Below are 24,144 nucleotides of genomic sequence, written 5' to 3' on the forward strand. Positions count from 1 at the left end.
CACAATTCCGATTATCGAAATCCAATTTCGACAGGGTAAAGGCCCATTTATACATACCCGGGCCGTGTCTGTTCCGGGTCAGTGCCGAGTCCGGGTATTTTTATTGCGATATTCACATACAACCGGGTTGTGGCAGTGTGCGTACCGGGCCGAATAAGAGTGGAAAATGTTATTACATATCTCTGTGTAAAAGATAGTTGAAAATATTTCGGCTTGGATAGAAGATCTCACCTCACAATATCTATTGCTTGTCTGTTTTCCAGCAGTCTCGTTCACAAAACAATAATATTGCCTTAAATGGGCCTTAAAGGTCAATTTATACATATCAGGGCCGTGTCCGTTCCGTGTTAAGACAGGGCCCGGTCAAAGAAAAAACAATATGTACTCTTATGAGTATATTTATACATTGGCGTTTACCGGACGGGGCCCGTCCGGGCCCGGTCTGAAATTGATCCCAGCCGATATTTTTGCTGTCGGCACTGGCGATGCATGAAAATGACACGGATCGCAGGGACTTGTATAAACACGATTTTATTGTTTTCTGAACGCGACTGCTGGAAAACAGACAAGCAATAGATATTGTGAGGTGAGATCTTCTATCCAAGTCGAAATATTTTCAACTATCTGTTACACAGTGATATGTAATAACGTTTTCCTCTCTTATTCGGCCCGGTTCGCACACTGCCACAACCCGGTTGTATGTAAATATTGCATTAAAAATACCCGGACTCGGCACTGACCCGGAACCGACACGGCCCGGGTATTTATAAATGGGCCTTAAATGGTGTCGAAGTCATTTCTATTCACTATTCCGATTGTAGAGATTCCGAGGGAGTTATGGAATACCGATTTTGACTATTTCTATTCGGCTTGGCCACTTCTATTCGATTTTCCTATCATCGAAATGAGTTACAGAATAGGCATGATTATTGTATACGCTGTGAGCTCGTACGTAGAGGGGATATTTATAAATTCGCGAGCGCCAGTAGTGGCAAGTCTGTAAACTTTTACCGGAAATTTGACATAAATGTCAAATTGATTAATTTAAAGTTAAAATTAAAAACATTAATTATAAAAAATATTTGTTGGTCAAAGCTGTGGTATATATTTTTACCTTAAATATACTTACGTTTTAAATACTGAATTTATGCATTTCTAATGTTTCGTAATATGTAATTATAAATTAATCTATTAATCTTAGCGCCATCTACACGATAATTGTGAAAGTATCCGAAGTAAGAAATTAATATTTCATCAATAGAACGTCAAAATGATTAGCAAAATCTTAAAAAAATCTGTTAGAATTTAATTACTTTTTAGCGTTGTAAATATTAAGCGATAACAATTAAATAATAAATTTAAAAATTACCGGTAAAAGTTGAATTAGTAATCCGCCAGGAGCGACACCAGCGAAGCTCAGAGCGTATAAGCGGTCGATGCTAAGAATTTACCTGAAATCCTTTATATTTGATCAATTCTTTTAATCTATCCACAATAAAAACATATTTCTCCTCATCATAATATCCCAAATCGCCAGATTTCAACCACCCATCAGAAGTGAATGTCTGTCTAGTGGCTTCGGGATTTCTGTAATACCCTTTCATTACCATTGGGCCCTTTATACAAACTTCGCCAACTTGATTAGGTCCTAAAGATTTACCGGATTCGGGATCCCTAATTGTTATGGCCATATACGTAATTACACATCCACTACAACCAGGTTTTACTTTGTCAAATCTTCTTCCGGCAGTCACGGCTAAAGTTGCTTCGGTTAGGCCGTAAGCTTGTCGCACGGAATTTAAGTTTTGTAATCTGAAATCAAACAAATGGTTTTATTTGTTTTTTATTTCTATACAGTTTATCACACGCCAAATGAAGCTAAGGTTCACAAAAATTTGGAAATTACCAGTGCCGGATTTAGGGTACTTGCGGCCCTAGGCCAAATTACCCCGAGCGGCCCCCGACAACTTCACGATTATGTAATTAAAGCATAAAGCACATTTCATATTAATACATAACGTTTATTTTAATTTTACTTTTTAAAATTGGTACAATACACAAAGCATAACATAGATGCATAGAAATGCCACTAATGTTCTCTTTGAATACGGTACCTACATAAAATAAGCTGAAATGTTTTATTCACTAATTAAATAATCTTGGTTTACAAATTTGGCTAAAACCCCAAAACGGCTATAACAACAATTTCTATATTTGCTGAAAATATATAATTCAAAAAGTTAGCAAACAGCAGTTATTTGTAAAATATACATTAGTATTGTAGTTATTTGTTAAAATTAAATAGCATTTGTTTCATTCGGGGGGAAAGTACAGGTGACAACAAAAGACTTAAAAAAGCTGAGTTGAAAAGACATTATAAGTAAAAGAACAAGCAAAATAATATTATATACAGTAGGAAAAATGAAAGAATACCCATGAACGAACATATAAAACACTCTGTATTTTCTTGTCACCGTGTCACACAAAAATTGGTCAGCGCAAGTACATTTAATAATTATTGTTACATGTACTTGTACTGGACAATTTTCTTTGTGACACGGTGACAGGAAAATACAGCGTGTTTTATATGTTCGTTCATGGGTATTCTTTCATTTTTCCGACTGTATGAACTATAAAAGTAATAGGCTACGCTACGGCACTGAAAAATAAAAATATTAAGAATACAACAAATAAACTTCTAGATCATTCAATTCTCACATTATTCTCTTATACTTACTGAAAAACGTCAATATCATGTTCTTAATTTGGATAAAGTTGGATTAGTGATTAACGTTGACACTCCCTCCACTCCATACTCATAATAAATCTCATATCTAAACCCTATACACTCTCTTTTCTAGCTTTTTGGCTGTATAATCTTTAATCAAATCGTTAAAGTCCAAGGCTTGAAAAAGCTCAGCATGTGAAACAAAACTAGCCAAACTAGACAATCTAGAATCTTCATCAGAAGTCGAGTTCCTCAAGTAGTTTTTGATTCTTTTCAACCCGAAAATTGACGATAAGTTGTTTAAAAATTCAAATTCTTCATTAAGACTGAAATAAACTTCGGACCTTTCATTCAATTCTGAATAAAGCCTGTCAACTACAACATTGATTAAAAATCTTTTAAGTCTTCTTTGGCATTAAAGTGGAGTTTAGTGGATTCATCTTCTTTGTCTTCGCCAGGGAGAGCTTTTCTTTTCGAACGTCTTTTTATTTCAAGAATATAGGTTTCATGTTTAGAAAACTCTTTTCATCTTTTTTCGTTGGAATCAAAGTTGTCTCTCAGACTCCATACGTAAGTACTCCTTTAGAGATTTGTATATGTTGCAAGTCACATTCAAGTCTGTAGCAGTCTTTTGCAGTGTTGCCAATCGGCGGATAATTATCCGATTTGCGTACCGTTTTGAGAGTTGTCGTATCTTCTTCATACCTTTAAATAAATCGGATATTTGCGTATATTTTTCAGTGTATCTACCACCTACTAAATCTTTCTCATCCATATATGTATTGCCAACACCAACAACACATTAATTTTCTTTGATTCCACCCAAATTTTTATATTGGATGAATGTTAGTGACATCCGACATCCGATACTTTTCATCTTTTGACAAAAGGGAAATGTGCCAATTCTTTTGTTTAGAATTTAAATGCACAAGTGCCTCCACTTCAGGCATACTAATCCAATTCAAATTTCAGAAACCGTCTGCCCTCCGATATTATTTATGAGTTTTTAGTTTTTAGTCTTTAAACTTATAAAAGCTAATTCACGCACGATTTAGTTTTATTTTCATTTTATGTAGTGCAGTGCTTATAGGCTATTGATTATGTACTATAGAAAGGAACTACAACGTTAACGGGGTTTTATTATTTCATATGGTCAGTAAATCTCTATATATGAAAAAACCGCGGAGTGCTACCATTTAAAGGGGTGCGTTTTAGAGAAATGGGTGAATTAGTCCCTGGGCACAGGTTACATTAGGGTGAGTTCTATGCACTTTTGGTACAAATACGTCTACATAAAATTATTCCTGGTTAAATTTTTTATCTAAATATAACTTTTTAAAGTCAAAGATACTTTTTTTTACAAAAATATATTCAAAAGAAAAAGCACAAAGAAACCCAAAAGAAAGAAATTTTGTTTTTTGTCCCATAACTTTTGTCCACCGGGATATAGGTATAGACATTGCTATACAGAACAAAAACTTACATATTTTTTCTTTAAAATGATGTTTGGTAGAGGTCATTAGGATTTACAGTTTTCGAAATATGATTTTTCAAAGTTCACCACTCACAGCAATTTTGGGCAATTTTCCTTGTTATTTCGCAAATATTGTTCTGTAACTTTAGGCATATGCAATGGTACATGTAAGAGGAATAGAAATCAATACCTTTAAAATGTTCTGCTGTCTAATGTTGTACGACTTCTTTTAAAGAGGTTATCTTTTTCAAGACTTTATACTTTTAACGAGTTTTTATATTTTTTACGATTATTTTTTAAATTTCCCATTATAACTTTTTTTTCTACATTTAGGTATATATTATATAATAAAAAAGAAAGCTTATTCTCTTTACTTTAAAATGGTGTATTATAAAAAATTCTATGATTATTTTTGAATATGATATGCTTTTTCAAAATGTAATAAGTACTTGCAACGATTTTTGATTTAAGGATTATTTTTTAAATTCCTCATTATAACTTTATTATGTGATTGTGTTTTATGATTGAATCTTATTTTTTATAGGTAATACTTTGGATCCACTTGACTCAGCCGGTCAAGCTTCAAAATATGGATTAATTCCAATATTTACTGTAAAAGCTCCTGCACCACAGGCTTTGCTTGAAAAATTAGCATGTACATGCAACAAAGCATGTACAAAAAACTGCGGTTGTAGGAAGATAGGAATTAGTTGTTCAATATTCTGCAAAGGGTGCATGTGCAAATGTGCATGAGTACTATTTGTGGGAACTCTAAGATAACTGAGGTGTCAGAGGAAGATATTGAAGCTAATGCTAACGAAGAGATGTACTTTGATTTTGAAAATTTTTTAAATGTCACCGTTTAAATAATTTTAACTAAAGTGATGTTTTCTAAGACTAATGTTTATGTAATTTTTGTAAAAGAAATAATTTTAAATAATACAGGTAAAAAAATATCTAAGAATCACTCGGTTTCCATTACATATTTAAATATAGATGATACACCATTTTAAAGAACAGAAAGTAAGCCCTCTTTATTGAGCAATATAATAGTATATTCATGTACAAGAAAAAAAAGTTATATTGAGAAATTTTAAAAATAATCGTAAAAAATGTAAAAAATAATATTTTTTTATATTAGGTATTATATAATATATATTATATAATGTAATATTATATACTATATAATATATTATATTATATTATAAAAAATCGTTAAAAGTATAAAACCTTGAATAACCATAATCTCTTTAAAAAAAGTCGTAGAACGTTATACAGTAGACCATTTTAAAGGTAATTAATTTCTATTCCTATTACGTGTACCATTGCATATACCTAAAGTTACGTAAAAAAAAGTTACAGAACAATATTTGCGAAATAACAAGGAAAATTGCCCAAAATTGCTGTGAGTGACGAATTTTGAAAAATCATATTTCGAAAACTGTAAATCCTAATAACCTATACTAAAAAACATTTTAAAGAAGAAATATGTAGGCTTTTTTTTGTAAAGCAATGTCCATACCTATATCCTCGTGGACAAAAATTATGGGACAAAAAACAAAATTTCTTTCTTTTGGGTTTCTTTGTGCTTTTTCTTTGGAATATATTTTTGTAAAAAAAGCATCATTGACTTTAAAAAGTGATACTTACATAGGAAATTTAACCGGGAACAATTTTTATGTAGATATGTTTGTACGAAAAGTGCATTTGATACCCATTGACCATATGAAATAATAAAACCCCGTTAACGTTGTAGTTCCTTTTAGCTATCTTATTTTGAATATAATCAACAGCCTATTAAGTAAACGTCTGTTTGAAATAATCTTTAAACGTATTCATTTTTTTCGAATCCTGAGAAAACTAATAAATATTTTTGGAAAATTTGAATGCAGAATGAAATATTACATTATTACCGAGGGCCGAAAGTCCCTTAGAATACACAAAATGTTTCTTTTGAATGAGATATTTAAAATTAAAAATCACACTCAATATTCTCTTTTTCTTTCACCCCTGTAACTTATTATAATAAAAATTATCTTCAGGGATTTTCGGCTCTCGGTAATAATGTAATATTTGATTCTGCGTTTAAATTTTTAAATAGTACTACTTATTAGCTTTATCAGGACTCGAAAAAAATAATTCATTTTAAAAGCATTGACCAGAAATTTTTCGCCTATGCTATTAATGTAGCTGTAGTTTTTTTTGTATTGATTTATTTATTATTTATTATTTATTATTTATTATTTAATATTTATTATTTATTATTTATTATTTATTATTTATTATTTATTATTTATTATTTATTATTTATTATTTATTATTTATTATTTATTATTTATTATTTATTATTTATTATTTATTATTTATTATTTATTATTTATTATTTATTTTTCTAGTACCTAGTTTTAGGTAGTTATTACGTTTTAATAAAATAATATTTAAGAGTGTTTTTTTTTACTTAAATAATTATAATAAATATAACGATCCAAATAATGAAATATTTAGATTTATTTATTTATCTAGAATTTAACACTTACGATAATACAAAATACGAATAATATAATAATAGTAAGTAAATAGTTTTTACATACATGAATTAGGTAAACAGCTAGGATACGAGATTTTCATCTATAAACGAAATTTTTTAAACTGTGAAACAGAGAATCCAGCAGATTAAAGGGCCGCTTGTTCGAACGCTAATCAGAAATGGAATCAACTGATCATTATCAAATATTTAATTACTGTCAATGTCAACTTTGATTGGGTTGCTGAAAACATAATTGATTACAATTATGAGATTAATTGATCAATTAATCAATTATGTTAATAATTGTTACGTTAATTGATATATTAACATAACATAATTAATCATATTGATTAACATAATTAATCAATTAATTATGTTAAAGAGGTTACTCACTGGAGTAACTCTCTACATGTCTATATTTTTTACCATAACAAATGCTTAATGCCCAATGGGCAGATTGTTGTACTCAATGGAGTTAATAAAAAAAAAATTAATTATGTTAATTATCATAATGATAATTGATTACAATCAACTGATTGGCGTACGAACAACAGATTTTGTTATTTGATGGTTGTTAAGGGGACTAAAAGAATAACATTGGCAACATTGATTTTAATAACAGAATAATTTTGGACCTAGCGTACCTTTTCGTGACAAATCGGATATTTTTCGAGCGATCATCGGATAATCTAGAGAAATGCGATTGGCAACACTGCTTTTGCAATGTTTTGCTACTCTTGTCAAAATGTTTTAAAATATCGTACCACATGTTTAATAGAATAGCATTCTCTAATTTGAAAATTTGTTTACTGATTCCATTAGCTTCAGCTTGGCTCACATTTGTTTTCTCTGTATCGGCTGATACTTTTCACTGCATCGTAATAGCTCCAGTAGTAGTAAAATAGCTTTTATAGCATGTCACTTGGCATCCCATATTGTAACGTTTACTCTTTTTGAAAGAAGTTCCTTTTCGTTATTGATATTTTTGACAATGTTTTCCAACACGGCTTATCTTGAAGTAAATGCACTTATGAAAACGTAAAATTCTTGAATAAACATAAATAGTTTTTTTACTGCCAAACAACAATCAGTCGCATATGTGCCTATTAGATTTAATGCATGAGCGGTACATGAAACATTTTCAACTAAATTGTTATGTTCTCTTTCCTAGAACTTTCCACAATCGACCTGCAATCTTTAGCCTCCTATACCCTGGCAAGCGTTAATATTTGTTTTTGATATGAACGTTGGTTATTTTAATTAGATTGTATTGTTTATATACAAAAGTAATATACTCGATTTACAGTAGCGGTAACTATTAATTAATTTGTGGAAAATAAAAAATCAATTCTTTCACCAGAAAAGTTTTTTTTACAAAACGCTGCGGCCCCGCGGCCTAGTCGGCCTAGTGGTAAATTCGGCACTGTAAATTACGTCTTCGTTAATTCCTTAAGAAATTACTTACTAACCCGCGATCACTGACGTTCCCAGAAAAAATGATCAGACCATAGGGCAAGACAACGCAACGAACTGAGAAAAAATATTATATAGGTTTGTATGCCTGAGAGAATAACATGTAACCACATGTCTGTATAGATCAGTAAGCTCTATGGCCAATCTTGTCTCTATATTTTTGTCGAAAGAAAGTTTATTTTTTAGATGGTATGGGGAAATATTTCAACGATGTAATTACAAGATTATAAAAGCAGGTTCATCTCTTAGATTAAATCAACAGTTTTTTTATTCACAGTTCATGAAAAATAATATATCTAATACATTCTTAATAGCATAAACTAAGACAATTTATTCTAAAAAATAACAATTTTATAATTTTAACTATTTTAAATTAAATTGTCATCACTATCCGTGCATTTTCTACAATTCTTGACACAACCCGTTTTTTCAAATTTAAAAATAATGTTAAGATAATAATAATGAGACATATAAACAATTCTTTCCCTACACTGAGAGACAATCAATGCCAAATGATAATCGATGATAAAGAACTAACTGAAGAATGGAAAGGATATTTCAGTGGCCTTCTAAAAATCATACAGGAAGAACAGTATAAAGAAGAGATCTATATCACAGCGGACATGCCCGTCAAAAATCACTCTTTTAAAGAAACCCAAAAAGCCTAAAATAAGTTGAAAAATCACGAAGTGCTGGGTACGAACGAGATAGCAGCAGCATTTCTGAAATATGGTAGAGACGAACTACATCGCCAAATCCACCAGGTAATAACAGAAATATGGTCAGAAGAAAGGATCCCAGTAAGATGGAAGGAACACCCATCCACAAAAAGGGGACAAAACAAAATGCGTGAATTATAGAGGAATTTCACTCCCAAATATGGTATATAAAATCCTAATGTTGTTCTGAAGCTATTTCTTTAATATAGTCTTCTACTTTAAAATGTATAATACATGTCTGAATTGCTGATATAGATGAGTCAGATTAAATAAATTATTAGAATAATTTTTTACTAAGCAACAACATTTTTGTTTAATTTAGTATTTTTTGTATTTTGACAACGACACCTGACTTGAGAATCGAAACGTTAATAAAATAATTTTTTTGATAAAATTGTGGCTTTTTTCTCATTGAATATAAAATCCCCCAAACATAATTTTTATTAGACTAACCCCTTATGCGGAAAATGTCCTAGTAGAATATCAAGCCGGTTTTAGGGCAAACAGATCAACAATAGATCAACTATTCACACTGAGGCAGCTTCTAGAAAAGGGACGGGAGTATAACAGACCCATACATAATCTCTTCATAGACATTCGACAGGCATATAATAGCGTAGAAAGAAGTCAAGTATGAAATGCCATGACAGAGTTCTCAATACCAAAGAAATTCATTCGGATGACCAAAGTCTGTATGGAAGGGGAATATCTAAAGTACGTGTAAATAATAAACTGTTTGGCAGTTTTGAAATCAACAGTGGACTCAAAAAGGTTGATGCGTTATCTCCACTTCTTTTTAACCCTGTATTAAAAAAAGCCATGACGTCAACCGAAATAAAAACAGAACTGCTATCGGTTCAAGGCCCCAAGCTATTACTAGCATAAGTAGATGACATTGATCTCGTTGAAGACTCCATCCTATCCACAAAAGACATTTTCAACAAGGTGAAAGGAGCAAGAAGTGATGTAGGGCTGAAGATTAATAAAGAGAAGACGAAATATGTGTATAAATAGAACGACACGAAGAGACAGGATAGGACAAAATTCGACGGCCAACACCTTCAATTTCGAAAGAGTACAACGTTTTAAGTATCTGGGGGCCGTAATCATGGCTAACAATGTTGTTACTGAAGAAATAAAAGACATAATCTATACGGGAAATCTCTGTCTATTCGCACTAAATAAGCTTATAAAATAAAAAAATCTTACAAGAAGTTCCAAGATCAAAATCTATAAATCCATCGTCAGACGTGTACTAACATATGGATGCGAAACGTGGACAATGACCAAAGCAAACGAAGAATAGCTCAGACGGTTTAAAGGAAAAATACTTTTAAGGACCTCACCACGATATTAACACAAACCAGTATATGATCAGAACCAATATCGAATTAAAAGCACTCTACGATAACACCGATATTGTCCAAGAAATTAATTCACAGCGACTAAGATGGGCAGGCCACGTGCACAGACTTCATAACGAGATACTTGTAAAACTGGTATGGGAGGAGATTCCTACAGGCAAAAGACCACTCGGACGCCCCAGAATGCGATGGAGAGATACCACTGGCGAAGCGTCCATGTAACCACTGTTACCATTGGTAACAGTTAAAAATCTTGCAAATAAATATTTGATGACGATGAATAATTCTATTTACCAATATTTTTACCAATAGATATATATTATTATATTATGTGGTAATAGTACCTAACTCAGTAAACAGCCAACTACTCGTAGACACGAAAATATTGGCGAGTTTATGTGACTCAGTTGCACTTTATTATACTCTGTTACAAGACTCATTTCTGGTTACAATGGTTATATACCCACACTGGCGCTCGGGACCGGCTAGTGACTGACAATTTTGAAGAAGCGACGGCATAAGCGCGCTGTGTATCAGTAGTGCTGTTACCAAATTTAAAATTGGTGACAGTACCTATAAAAAGTGTGCGTGCATGGATGAGTGTCGCTTCTTAATCGATCAACTACTTGAAAAGTAATTCTCCTTGTATAATTTTGAAGAAAAAAATGAGACTAAAAATGAAAGACCTATTTTAAACAATTTAAAAAAAGAATCAACAAAAGTAGTTCGATATTTTTAATTTAGTTGATACAGTGAAAATCCTTGGTTATATTATGGTTGCAAGAAAAATATACTGTATTGTTGGCCATGTCTTTTGGTTTCTACAGAAAAATAGGTGGACCAGGTTCACGATTTAAATAGTGTTAGATTTTTAAAAAGGAGACATGAAATTTCTCCGTTACCTACATGTAAGATGTATACCCAATTTGATTCAGTTTGGCAAAACTAAAATCAAAAGTTCTCTTAACCAAGCTTTTAAAGCAAATATTGCTAAACATAATGAGTTTGCTAGAAAAATACATAGGTATATCCTTAGTACACTTATAATAGATACTATATGTTTTTGGGCCAAACAAGAACTAGCGTCGGGGAGACCGGTCCTGCATCGATAACTATAATGTTGTATTCAACGTGTGCTCCGAATATTTTTAATATTAACAAAGTTTAAAATAAGTTATAAATTGTGAATGTCAGTGATATATTGAAATAAACTGTAAGTGTACAAACTCTTTATATAATCTCCAGTTAAATTAGCATTAAAGTCAGCAAATTGCAATTAATTGTTATTGTTGTCAATAAACGAATCCAGTTTTACCAGCAAAATAACCGCTTTTAGTAAAGACCGATACACCTGTTTTAGCAGGTGTACAGGGTCGGACTTACTTTTCACTTAACGTTTATCGAAATGGATTCAAACATGGAATCACACAACAGTTCTACAACACAAGACCATCAAAGTCAAAGAAACGCATCACAGTCATACTCTTTGGCAGCGTCGAGAGTGCAATTTCCTTTAAAGTCCCAAGCAATTATCTTTAGTGCCTTAGAAAACACCAAACTTCAAGACTACCTTCTCCCACTTGGAAATGTAATTCAACCGAAAAATATAATCTTCTCTTCTAGATTATCTAATAATCGCATATGTATGTATTTATCCAATAAACAAATAGTGGATGATTTTATGAATAATCATGGTCAAATAGAAATACATGGTGAAATTGTCAGAGCAAGAAGGTTAGTTACACCAGCGGAACGACTTGTACTCTCCGGCGTATGTCCTTCAATACCGCACGACTTGCTAATCAATGAGTTACAAAAAATCGGCATAGTTCCTGTCTCCCCCATGACATTTCTCAAAATTAGTGCTTCTATGCCTGAGTACAATCACATCCTTAGTTTTCGAAGACAAATCTATATCAGTCCTCACAGTCTAACACTACCAGAGTCATTTACTCTTGTTTTTGACAACACGATATATAGAATATTCATTTCTCAAGACAGTTTAGTTTGCTTTAGATGCAAGAAGCCAGGTCACATTGCATCACAGTGCTCCGAAACACTAGCTCAATTAAACTACAACCAAAACAATGAAGCGTCGGTATCCAGCGCAACAAATATATCTTTGCAAGCACCCAATGATACAAACCCTTCTCAGTGTGAACAAATGTCTATTTTTAATGTCCCGGAGATACCGAGCCAAGTAGATGCATTAAATAAGGACAGTCACATAAATAATCAACCAAAACGTAACTTTGATGAAATTATTTCACCTGAAGCAGATCCATCTTCAAAAGAATATAACATTTTTCCACCACCTAAAGTCCAAGCAAAATTTAAAAAATCTAAAATTAGTTCAGCAAGCACTTCTGAATGCTCATTTTCTCTCTTACTTGACCCTGCTAAAAACTTCATAGAAAATCCCCCTCTACCTTTCCCTCTAAACTTTGTTCAACTTAACGTGCTCCTAACGAATATCACTGGATCAACAGATCCTATAACCACAATTCAAGAATATACCACAGACCTATCAGCTTTGTCCCATATGCTCAGCCGAGTTTACCCCCATTTAAAGGAAAGATCCATAAAACGAAAATTTACGTCCATAAAGAAAAAAATCAATAGTTATCTTGGCAGTGAGGCATCGGACTGGGAAAGTGACACATCTCAATTAAGCCAAGATTAATATTCAAGTTTCTACTTCAAAATAATATTCATGGATTTTGTTCATCGCCATGCTATGTTCCTACATCTTTCTATGAATTCCAGCATCTATACTGCAGAGCTCTTTGGTTTGTTTAAAGCCATCAAACATATATATATATTAAAAACCTCTCTTGTTGTCCAGTCCTTTCCGACTTTTAGCACAGTCAAAGCTATGCAAAATATATACCATAAACACCCCAATGAGAAAAGAACCAAGGCCGAACTAATGGAAGCTCAAGAAAGTTTCAGAAGAATCCACTTCCTGTGGATACCATCCCACATAGTCATAGAAGGAAATATGAACAAGCAGATACTAGTGCGCGTAACGCTATCACTAATGATGCATCAGAAAGAGAGTGTTGCTAGCGATCTAAAAGTACATTTCAAAAATAAAGTGTTAGTGCGTGGAATCCAATTATTGTTCCAAAGGTTTAATTGTCTACAAATTGTAATTCATTTTCACCAATTTTCGATTTAATATTGTTACAAATGTTACAGAAATGTCGCTAATAACCTTCGGGTGGATGCGACTTTGTCTAAATAAAAAAAAAGAACTAGCGTCTCGTGGTCATTTTGAGTGCGACGACTCTGACAATTCAGGCAATTACAGGGAATTGTTAACATTAATTGCCGAAAAAGATCAAAAATTTTGTCAACATCTAGAAACATCTGTTTTTTCGAGAGTTTCAAGTGATATACAAAATGATATTATTGAAGCTACACTCACCGGCACAAAATTCCGCCACCCAAAATTTTTGATTAAGTTTGACAATTTATAACTTTATTATTTGTGCTTCGATTTTCAAGATTCTTGCACAAGTTTGTAGGTACATGTATTCCAATTGTTTGGTATTATTCCAGTAACAAAAAATTTTGCTTGCATGTCATGGTACAGGGGTGAAAGGAAGCGTTGTATTTTCTTCTAATTTTAAAAAATTCTGTAGAAAAATGGAATAGCTGATGGGGGAGGCATCACCAACATTTTGTTTTTTGAATTATCCGAATATCTTTTTTCTTGTAAGAGCTGTACCATTTTTTGTAAATAAAAACACTGATTGATTCATACAATTGAGGTTGGATTGATAAGATTAGAATGGCCCGCATGCAGCCCAGATCTCAATCATATTGAGCATTTATGAGATGAATAAAAAAAGCTATTTGCCGTCATCCTAGGCCTCCAGAAAATTTGGTACAGTTATGGACCTGGTAGAGGAATATCGGGCTATTCCCCAGGCAAGGAAAACACATATTTCTTAGATGCTAAACAGATTGCGAGCAGTCGTTGATGCAAGAGGTGGACATAACCGCTATTGAATTGTTTTGTTTTGTTAATTTTAGTGCATTTGATATTTTTAATTAAATAAACCTTCAAAGCAGTGTTTTTAATTACAGTTCTTACAAGAAAAGAGATATTCAGATAATTCAAAAAACAAGACCTTAGTGATACCTCCAGGATAATACAAAAGGAGTATGAAACAAAATCAGCCCTCCAATTTTTCCACATAATTTTTTAAAGTTAGGAGAAAAAACAACGCTTACATTTACCGCCGTATAATGCCATCTAATCAAACAATTTTTGTTACCGGAATAATAGCAATTGACATCAATACATGTACCAACAAACTCGTGCAATGGCGGAATTTTGTGCCGGTGAGTGTATATATTGTTATATTTCTATTTGATATGAAAATTAAATTTTGATAATTATAAACAAAATTCAATTTAATATAAAATATTTTCAATTTTCTCAACCACGGGCATATAAATTTAAAACAACCTGTATACAACAAATTGTTATATGTAATTTTAAGAAGTGATTAGAATAAGCGTACGAAACTCGGAACAATGTGCTTAGATAAACAAAGTGAATGACGCGTACCATTATCGTTCTTCTCGGAAGGTCGATCATTAGCCTATGCTAAATAAAACTCAGTGAAATAGATGATAGTTCATTATCGTTTTTCGCGGAAGGTTTCGATCATTAGCCTATGCTAAATAAGACTTAGTAGAAATAGAGAATAGGTCATTAAAATTTTGTAATTAGTAGAAAGTAATTTTAGAATGGGAATTAACTATTTTTCTTTTGAAATCCATTAAGCATATTTAGAAAGTTTAAAAATTGGTTTTGAGGAATACTGCGAATGAGAGTTGGTGGTGGAAGTTTGATTTGTGAATCTGGAAGGGATATTTAGAAAGTAGGGGAATGAATGACAAATAGAGATCAGAATGTTTTGAGCTGTGGAGAAGTGAAGTCGAGTAGTAGACGGTAGTGTACGGAGAGTGAGAAAGCCGGTAGTTCCGTGAGTGTGGAGTATCTATCGTGGAACGAGAAGTAGGCCAGGTCGAGAGTAAAAGAACCTCCTTGAGCCAAGAGTGTCCCGGTAGCTGATAGCAGTTTCGAAAAAGGTAGAACACAGCATCACGACCGAAGCAGGAACGAGAGCTATTCGAGCTAGTTTTTCAAAGGAGTACATTACTGGAAGCCAGGACGAGGTTTGATCGCAGCCAAGGATAGCAGGAACGGGTTTTGTGTGAGGACATTTTCAGTTCACCAGGAAAAGGTCAGTCTCATTTGTTTGGACATGAATGTATGGGTTTTTCGTATTAAATTCCACATAAAAAATTGAATAACATAATCAATTATATCAGAAAAGCTTCATCAAACTTGAATAGAGTTGTTCCTAATAACTCCTAATAGTTAAATGTTAATAAAAACTTTCAATTGAAAACCAAAAGGAAATAAGATTCCCATTTGTAAATGTTATGTTTAAGAATAATAAGAAATAGCAAATATTAAGCATTGATTGCCTTTTAAATAAAATAAAAAATATTTTGATTATAATTGTAACCCATATGTGTATTTTTTTTACTTTTTTCTTTTCTATCCCGATTAGGAACCATTAAGAAATATTTAGAAGCCACGAAAGTAAGTAATTAATTTATAATTCGCCCTGAGATTGAAAACATATTGATATGTGATCTGGTTAATTAATTAGATTAGTATTAATACATTGATTAAATTAAGTGACATATAAGAATATTATCTCATATCAAAAATCAAGATCACATCAATATATATATACATTTAGCCATATCTTCATTTTTTTAAATAAGATTTTTGCATGTGGTTTTGGTAACACTTCAGAAAAAATCACGCGTCGCCACTGAGAGATACCATCCAAGGAGATCTCCGGAAAATGAACATTCCATTTGCATTAGGTTGATGGAAGACCGAAAAAATTGGAAAAAAGTTGTACAGTCAGCCAGGACTAGGGATGGCGATTGTTGACAAAAAAACCAGTTCTCGGTTATACCGGTGTTTTTTACTTACGGTTCAACCTGGCGGTTATAACCGTTTAAAAAAAACCGGTTATTTTAAAAACCAGTATTCGGTTTTTTTAACCAATAGCCAATACTCAATAGATTAAAACGTTACATTTATATTGCATTTTAGTTTGCCCAATTTTCCTCCCGAAGAATTCCCTAACTATTTCAACTTAAAAATTTTCCCAGATTCTTTCAAATTACCCTAAAATTGGTCTAAAATAGCACAAAACACCTTGTATTGCGTTGTGTCAATGGGGAAATTTCCAAAAGTGATGTTCCATTTTATCGATTACTCGGTAGATCTACCAAATTTGATACCTATCTACCGATCTACCGAAGTTCCCCTTGGATCTACCGAGCTTAAAAAAATATCAAAATGCACTTATTATATTCTACTTAAAAATAAATTTGACAGCCCAAATTATCTTTTACTTTTCTATTACCATCGGAAAAATGTCAGTACATAGTATGTTCATACGTTTTTATAATAAAATACCAAGAATTATGTATTGTTTAAATTCCTAATCGTATTTCGGTATTCATAATCATAACGTCCAGAAAGCCACTGCGCATCCGCTAGGAAAAATATTCTAATTCGGATTTTTTGCACAATCTTACTCAAAAAGGACTCCTTTTAACAAATTTGCATGTTGCCAGAACCAAAAGGTGGTCAAAAATTTCTTAAACGTTTTTTTTTTTGTTTTTTTCCTAAAATTATTTTTTTTGCACGGAAAAAAGTTGTTTAGGTTTTTTGGATCATTCCAAACAGAAAAGGTCTTTAGTGACTTTTCTCTAAAAATGATAGTTTTTGACATATAAGCGATTAAAAATTGAAAAATTGCGAAATCGGCCATTTTTAACCCTCAAAAACTATGTGAAAAACTGAAAATTTGAATTTTGCCAAGGTAGGTAGATATTCTTTAAACATTGATTGATGAAACCCCGAAGAGTTTTTTGCAATACAATATTCAAAACTCCTTTGTTTTTTAATTGCTAATCAAGCGTGCGCGACACTATTTTCCACCGACAGTATGGTGCAAATGAAAGGAATAAATTCATTATTTCGTAAACCGGCAACTTTAAGGAAAAATCCCGAAACAGGTGGATTTTTATTTTTAAGTTATGATATTGTGGCATATATGGTATACTAGTGACGTCATCCGTCTGGGCGTGATGACGTAATCGATGATTTTTTTAAATGAGAATAGGGGTCGTGTGGTAGCTCATTTGAAAGGTTCTTCAATTCTCTATTCAGTAATGTAAATATTTACATAATTCTTTATACAGCGTGTCCTTTTACTTCTTTTTTTGTCAAATAATTTAATTTAATAAAAATTTTTTGGACACCCTGTATAAATAATTATGTAAATGTTTATATTACTGAATAGAGAATTAAAGAACCTTTCAAATGAGCTAGCACATGACCCCTATTCTCATTTAAAAAAATCATCGATTACGTCATCACGTCCAGATGGATTACGTCACTAGTATACCATATATGCCACAATATCATAACTTAAAAATAAAAATCGACCTGTTTCGGGATTTTTCCCTAAAGTCGCCGGTTTAGGAAATAACGAATTTATTCCTTTCATTTGCACCATACTGTCGGTGGAAAATAGTGTCGCGCACGCTTGATTAGCAACTAAAAAACAAAGGAGTTTTAAATATTGTATTGCAAAAACCTCTTCGGGATTTCATCAATCGATGTTTAAAGAATATCTACCTATCTTGGCAACATCTAAATTTTCAGCTTTTCACATAGTTTTTGAGAGTTAAAAATGGCCGATTTCGCAATTTTTCAATTTTTAATCGCTTATATGTCAAAAAGTATCATTTTTAGAGAAAAGTCACTAAAGACCTTTTTTGTTTGGAATGATCCAAAAAACCTAAAAAAACTTTTTTCCATGCAAAAAAAATAATTTTAGGAAAAAAACAAAAAAAAACGCTTAAAAAATTTTTGACCACTTTTTGGTCCTGGCAACATGCAAATTTGTTAAAAGGAGTCCTTTTTGAGTAAGATTGTGCAAAAAATCCGAATAAGAATATTTTTCCTAGCGGATCCGCAGTGGCTTTCTGGACTAAATAACATACAAGAGTTTCAAGTACTCAAATATAAAAAATTATACTCGATGATCTACCTATTCCAACCAGATCACTTAAATATTATTATCTAAATCCCTTTTTCCAAACTATAAAAAACTTAATTATTTCATGATGTGGCACTTTGGTTCCGTTGTTTATTTATTAAAATTTGAATTATGGTTGTTTGTAATCATTATTTAGGATATGATTTATATCTGATTGGCATCGACAATATATAGAAATCTCTTCATTTGTTCTCTGAATGAATTATTTTATCCAGAGGTAAATTTTCCAGTTTTTCACAGGTTATTACTTTAAAGAGCAAAAAACCGGTTATATCCGGGACAAAAAACAACTGGTGAGACCGGTTATTGCGAAGTAAAAAACCGGTTTTAATTTAAAACCGGTAGGTTTTTCCTATCCCTAGCCAAGCCAGGACCCACCCAGGGTTAGGGTTGTAGCGCTACGTGATGATGATGAATATTTTCATCTCTTTTTAAGTCACAACGCATTGTGTTGTCCATCTCTTGCGTTATTTTGCCGGTTATTAGCGCGCCTATCACTGTATATTGACTCTGATCATCAACACTCGGACGCCCCAGAATGCGATGGAGAGAAAACATCCAAGCAGGTCTCCGGAAAATTAACATTCAATTTGACCCTAGGTTGATGGAAGACCGAACAAATTGGAAGAAAGTTGTACAGTCAGCTAGGACCCATCCAGGGTTGTAGCGCTACGTGAGGATGATGAATAGTTTCATCTATTTTTATTTCACAAGGCATTATGTTGTCCATCTGTTGCGTTATTTTGCCGGTTATTAGCGCGCTCATCATTGTATAATGGCGATGGTTTCTCAGCAATCAAGCATAGACTAGCAATAAGCCGAACCACAACGGCTAAATTAATTAAAATATGGAAAGATCGAACAAAAACAAGCAACACTAAATTGAGGTTGGTCAATGCCTTTTTTTCCATTGCTATACAGTGATGATCGCGCTAATAACCGGCAAAATAACACAAAAGATGGACAACATAATGCGTCATGGAATAAAAAGAAATGAAAATAGTAAAGGTGGAAAATTATGGTAAAAAAGCTAACGTCTAAAGGTGGGAAACTATTGTAAGTGGTTATGTTTTATAGGTTTATACCGATAATTTTCCACCTCTACTAGTTTCATCTCTTTTTATATTTCACAACGCATTATATTTTCCATCCTTTGCGTTATTTTGCCGGTCATTAGGGCGCTCATCACTGCATGCACAGCTGGAACATAAACTCTCAAAAGAACCGATAGAACTAAGGTCAAAGCCTTCGAAATACGGGTCTACAGAAAAATTCTATCCATATCCTTGACAGAGTACAGAACCAACGTGTCAATTTTAGAAAAACTTTATATAAAAGAGAGAGGACCTTTATATAAAAAAATGAACTTGAAACGTTGAAACTTTTTGTACTTGTTATTTGGGTAGAGTCGGACAAATTTGGAGCTTAGCGCGTTATGGTAGGTGGGGCGTTTGTCTGTCAAGCGGTCACGAAGCTGTAAATTTTATGCAAGAAAAAAATTTATAACCACATTGGTCATTTTATTTTAATCAATGGTTTTTATCATATAAACAGCGAAAACAATTTTCTCGGACAAAAATATTGGGGCATGTGACGCGTCGGACACGCTAAATATGTCAAATTTATGAAAATAATAAATATATTACCACATAGATAATTTTAACGGTATCTACCATAAAACATTTTTACAATAATGTGGTAACCTTGTCGGACAATTTTCACGGGGCATATGCGCAGTCGGATGCACCGAAGATGTCAATTTCCTGGATTTTTTTTATTTATTACCACAGATGTCATTTTTATTTTATCCTGTTTTTTACATGTGTAATGCATATTGGATCACTTATCGGACAAAAATAATGGGGCGTTTTGCTACAATTAAAAAAAGTAATTTTTATACATTTTTGACTTCATAATATATTTCGTAGTTTCGGCTCATATTACCCGTATGCGCGCCAATAGTGAATATTAAATTCTTAACTGTAGTTAAAAAATGTGCAATAACTACCTCTTAAAACCCAAAACTTAATACCAAATTTCATTTGCATATCTCAACCGGTTTTAAAGCAATAAATAAATCGTATACACCGTTAGACGCGTCTAGAGTCCACCTCAGTTATTGGCGCAATTCGTAGGTTGCAATTTTGAGCAATTGTCCAGAAACCAAAATTTTCAAAGTTTAGTTTTTCAGTTTTTCGGTTATACTGAGTCATGTGTGTCTCTGATCCTAACCACTTGGGCACTATTTGAATTCTTAACTCAATGCTATTAATTTGGTGTATTTGCGGGTTTCCTGTCTCTCCTTGAACCTAAGATATATACCCCCAAAAAATATGCTGTTTTGTACCTACCAAGTCCTATAGCTGGCTTATGGGGGGTCGAAAGTCACAAGCTACACCGGTTCTGAATCGGCCCTGACCCCCTCTTGAAACAGAAAAAAAATTCAGAACGGTGTAACTTTTCCACAAACATACACACATACAAAACATTTTCCCCTTTTTAAATAGAAATTGAATAAAGTTTCTGAGATCGGTAACTTTTGATTGGTATAACCAATTTTCAAAATTAAACGAATTTCAAAAAGCATCAAGGAGGCCAAAGCCAACTATAAACAATTTTTCTCGGTTAGCTCTACAATGATCAAACTGAAAATTTGTAGAAACACTCCTTATAATATTTATAAGGGCGTAATGTAGAGTACTTTCCAAAATTTTGAAGAATTTTCCGAAATTTTTCCTCTTGTCGGAATTTTTTTTTAAATTCGAAAACAGAAACTACAGAACGATGTTTGTCATTGTTCGAGGAGTATGTGCACAAATTTTCAGATCACTATTTTTCCAAAATATTCCCTCTTGTCGGAAATTTTTTTTTTTAATTTTTGGTACAGCTCTACGTCATGCCCTTTTAAATATTGTACTTAGTGTGTGTACCAATGTTCAGCTAAATCGATTTAAAAGTACCCAAGGAAAACTGCTTTAAAAATTTTTTTACAATAGCTCCTCGTCGATAGCCTAAAAGAATTAAGTTTTCTGTTCGTTTGCCCCAACATTTTTGTCAGACAATTACATTTTTTGTTTGCGAATATAATTACTTGTAACTACTACTTTTGTCGGAAAAATGGTTGTGAAGATAAGGGCTGCACGAACCCAGCATAGTTTAAAAGTATAGTTTACTAATACAAATTAAATTTTTTGTTCGACTGTTGATTGGCCCCAATATTTTTTTCGGACACTTAGATTTTTTTATTTAGAATATCATTACTTATAACCTCCTACTTTCGTCAGAATTTTTTTTTAAATTCGGGAAAAAAACTACAGAACGATGTTTGTCATTGTTCAAGGAGCATGTACACAAATTTCCAGATCACAATTTTTCCAAAATTTTCCCCCTTTTGGAAAATTTTGGGTACAGCTCTACGTCATGCCCTTTTAAAAGTTGTACATCGTGTGTGTACCAATTTTCAGCTAAATCGATTCAAAAATAACCGAGAAAAACTGTTTTAAATTTTTTTTGACGATACTTCTTCGTCGATGGCCTAAAAGAATTAGGTTTTCTGTTCGTTTGCCCCAAAATTTTTGTCAGACAATTACATTTTTTGTTTAAGAATATAATTATTTGTAACCTACTACTTTTGTCGAAAAAATGGTTGTGAAGATAAGGGATGCACGAACCCAGCATAGTTTAAAAGTATAGTTTACTAATAAAAATTAAATTTTGTGTCCCACTGTCGATTTGCCCCAATATTTTTGTCCGACACTTAGATTTTTTGATTTAGAATATAATTACTTATAACCTCCTATTAGGCTATTGATTATATTCAAAATAAGATAGCTAAAGGAACTACAACGTTAACGGGGTTTTATTCTTTCATATGGTCAATGAATCTCTATATATGAAAAAACCGCGGAGTGCTACCATTTAAAGTGGTGCGTTTTTGAGAAATGGGTGAATTAGTCCCTGGGCACAGGTTACATTAGGGTGAGTTCTATGCACTTTTGGTACAAACACGTCTACATAAAAATTGTTCCAGGTTAAATTTCCTATCTAAATATAACTTTTTAAAGTCAATGATACTTTTTTTTACAAAAATATATTCAAAAGAAAACGCACAAAGAAACCCAAAAGAAAGAAATTTTGTTTTTTGTCCCATAACTTTTGTCCACGGGGATATAGGTATAGACATTGCTTTACAGAAAACAAACCTACATATTTTTTCTTTAAAATATTGTTTAGTAAAGGTAATTAGGATTTATAGTTTTCGAAATATGATTTTTCAAAGTTCGACACTCACAGCAATTTTGTGCAATTTTCTTTGTTATTTCGCAAATATTGTTCTGTAACTTTTTTCTACGTAATTTTAGGTATATGCAATGGTACACATAATAGTAGAAATCAATTACCTTTAAAATGGTCTACTGTATAACGTTGTACTACTTTTTTTTAAGAGATTATGGTTTTTCAAGCTTTTATACTTTTAACGATTTTTTATATAATATAAAAATAAAATAATATTATTATATAATATATCATATATCATATAATATTATATTGTATATAGTATATATAATATAATATATTATATATTATATGATATTATAAAAAAGTATATTTTGTTTACTTTAAATGGTGTATTACAAAAAATTCTAGGATTATTTTTGAATAAGATATTATTTTTCAAAATGTAATAAGTACTTGCAACGATTTTTGATTTGAGGATTATTTTTTAAATTTGTCATTATAACTTTCTTTTCTTGTACATAAATATACTATAATATTGCTCAATAAAGAGGGCTTACTTTCTGTTCTTTTAAATGGTGTATCATCTATATTTAAATAATGGAAACCGAGTGATTCTTTGATATTTTTTAACTGTATTATTTAAAATTATTTCTTTTACAAAAATTACATAAATATTAGTATAAGAAAACATCACTATAGTTAAAATTATATAAACGTTGACATTTAAAAAATTTTCAAAATCAAAGTCCATCTCTTCGTTAGCATTAGGTTCAATATCTTCCTCTGACACCTCAGTTATCTTAGAGTTCCCTCAATTAGTACCCATGCACATACACCCTTTGCAGAATATTGAACAACTACTTCTTATCTTCCTACAACCGCAGTTTTTTGTACATCCTTTGGTACATTTACATGCTATTTTTTCAAGCAAAGCTTGTGGTGCAGGAGCTTTGACAGTAAAATTTACTGTCTACTGTCTAAAATTTACTGTTTACAGTAATATTTAATATTGGAATTATTCCATATTTTGAAGTTTGCCAGGCCGAGTCAAGTTTATCCAAAGTATTACCTATAAAAAATAAGATTCAATCATAGCACACAATCACATAAAAAAGTTATAATGAGAAATTTAAAAAATAATCACAAAATCAAAAATCGTTGCAAGTACTTATTACATTTTGAAAAAGCATATCTTATTAAAAAGTAATCCTAGAATGTTTTATAATACACCATTTTAAAGTAAACAGAATAAGCTTTATTTTTTGTGATATATACCGAAATGTAAAAAAAAATTATAATGTGAAATTTAAAAAATATTCGTAAAAAATATAAAAACTCGTTAAAAGTATAAAATCTTGAAAAGATAACCCCTTTAAAAGAAGTCGTACAACGTTATACAGTAGAAAATTTTAAAGGTAATTGATTTCTATTCCTCTTACA

General features: G+C 31.9%; 1 protein-coding gene across 1 annotated transcript in view; it reads right to left on the reverse strand.

The window, feature by feature from the left end:
- Positions 1-24,144, reverse strand: part of LOC114340025 (uncharacterized) — a 130,401-nt gene that overhangs the window by 26,920 nt on the left and 79,337 nt on the right. Inside the window, exon 5 of the mRNA XM_050659906.1 lies at positions 1,452-1,812. Within this exon, the coding sequence (XP_050515863.1) occupies positions 1,452-1,812 (361 nt within the window). The remainder of the gene's footprint in view (positions 1-1,451; positions 1,813-24,144) is intronic.

The sequence above is a fragment of the Diabrotica virgifera genome, chromosome 8 (genome assembly GCF_917563875.1).
Source record: "Diabrotica virgifera virgifera chromosome 8, PGI_DIABVI_V3a".
NCBI lineage: Eukaryota > Metazoa > Arthropoda > Insecta > Coleoptera > Chrysomelidae > Diabrotica > Diabrotica virgifera.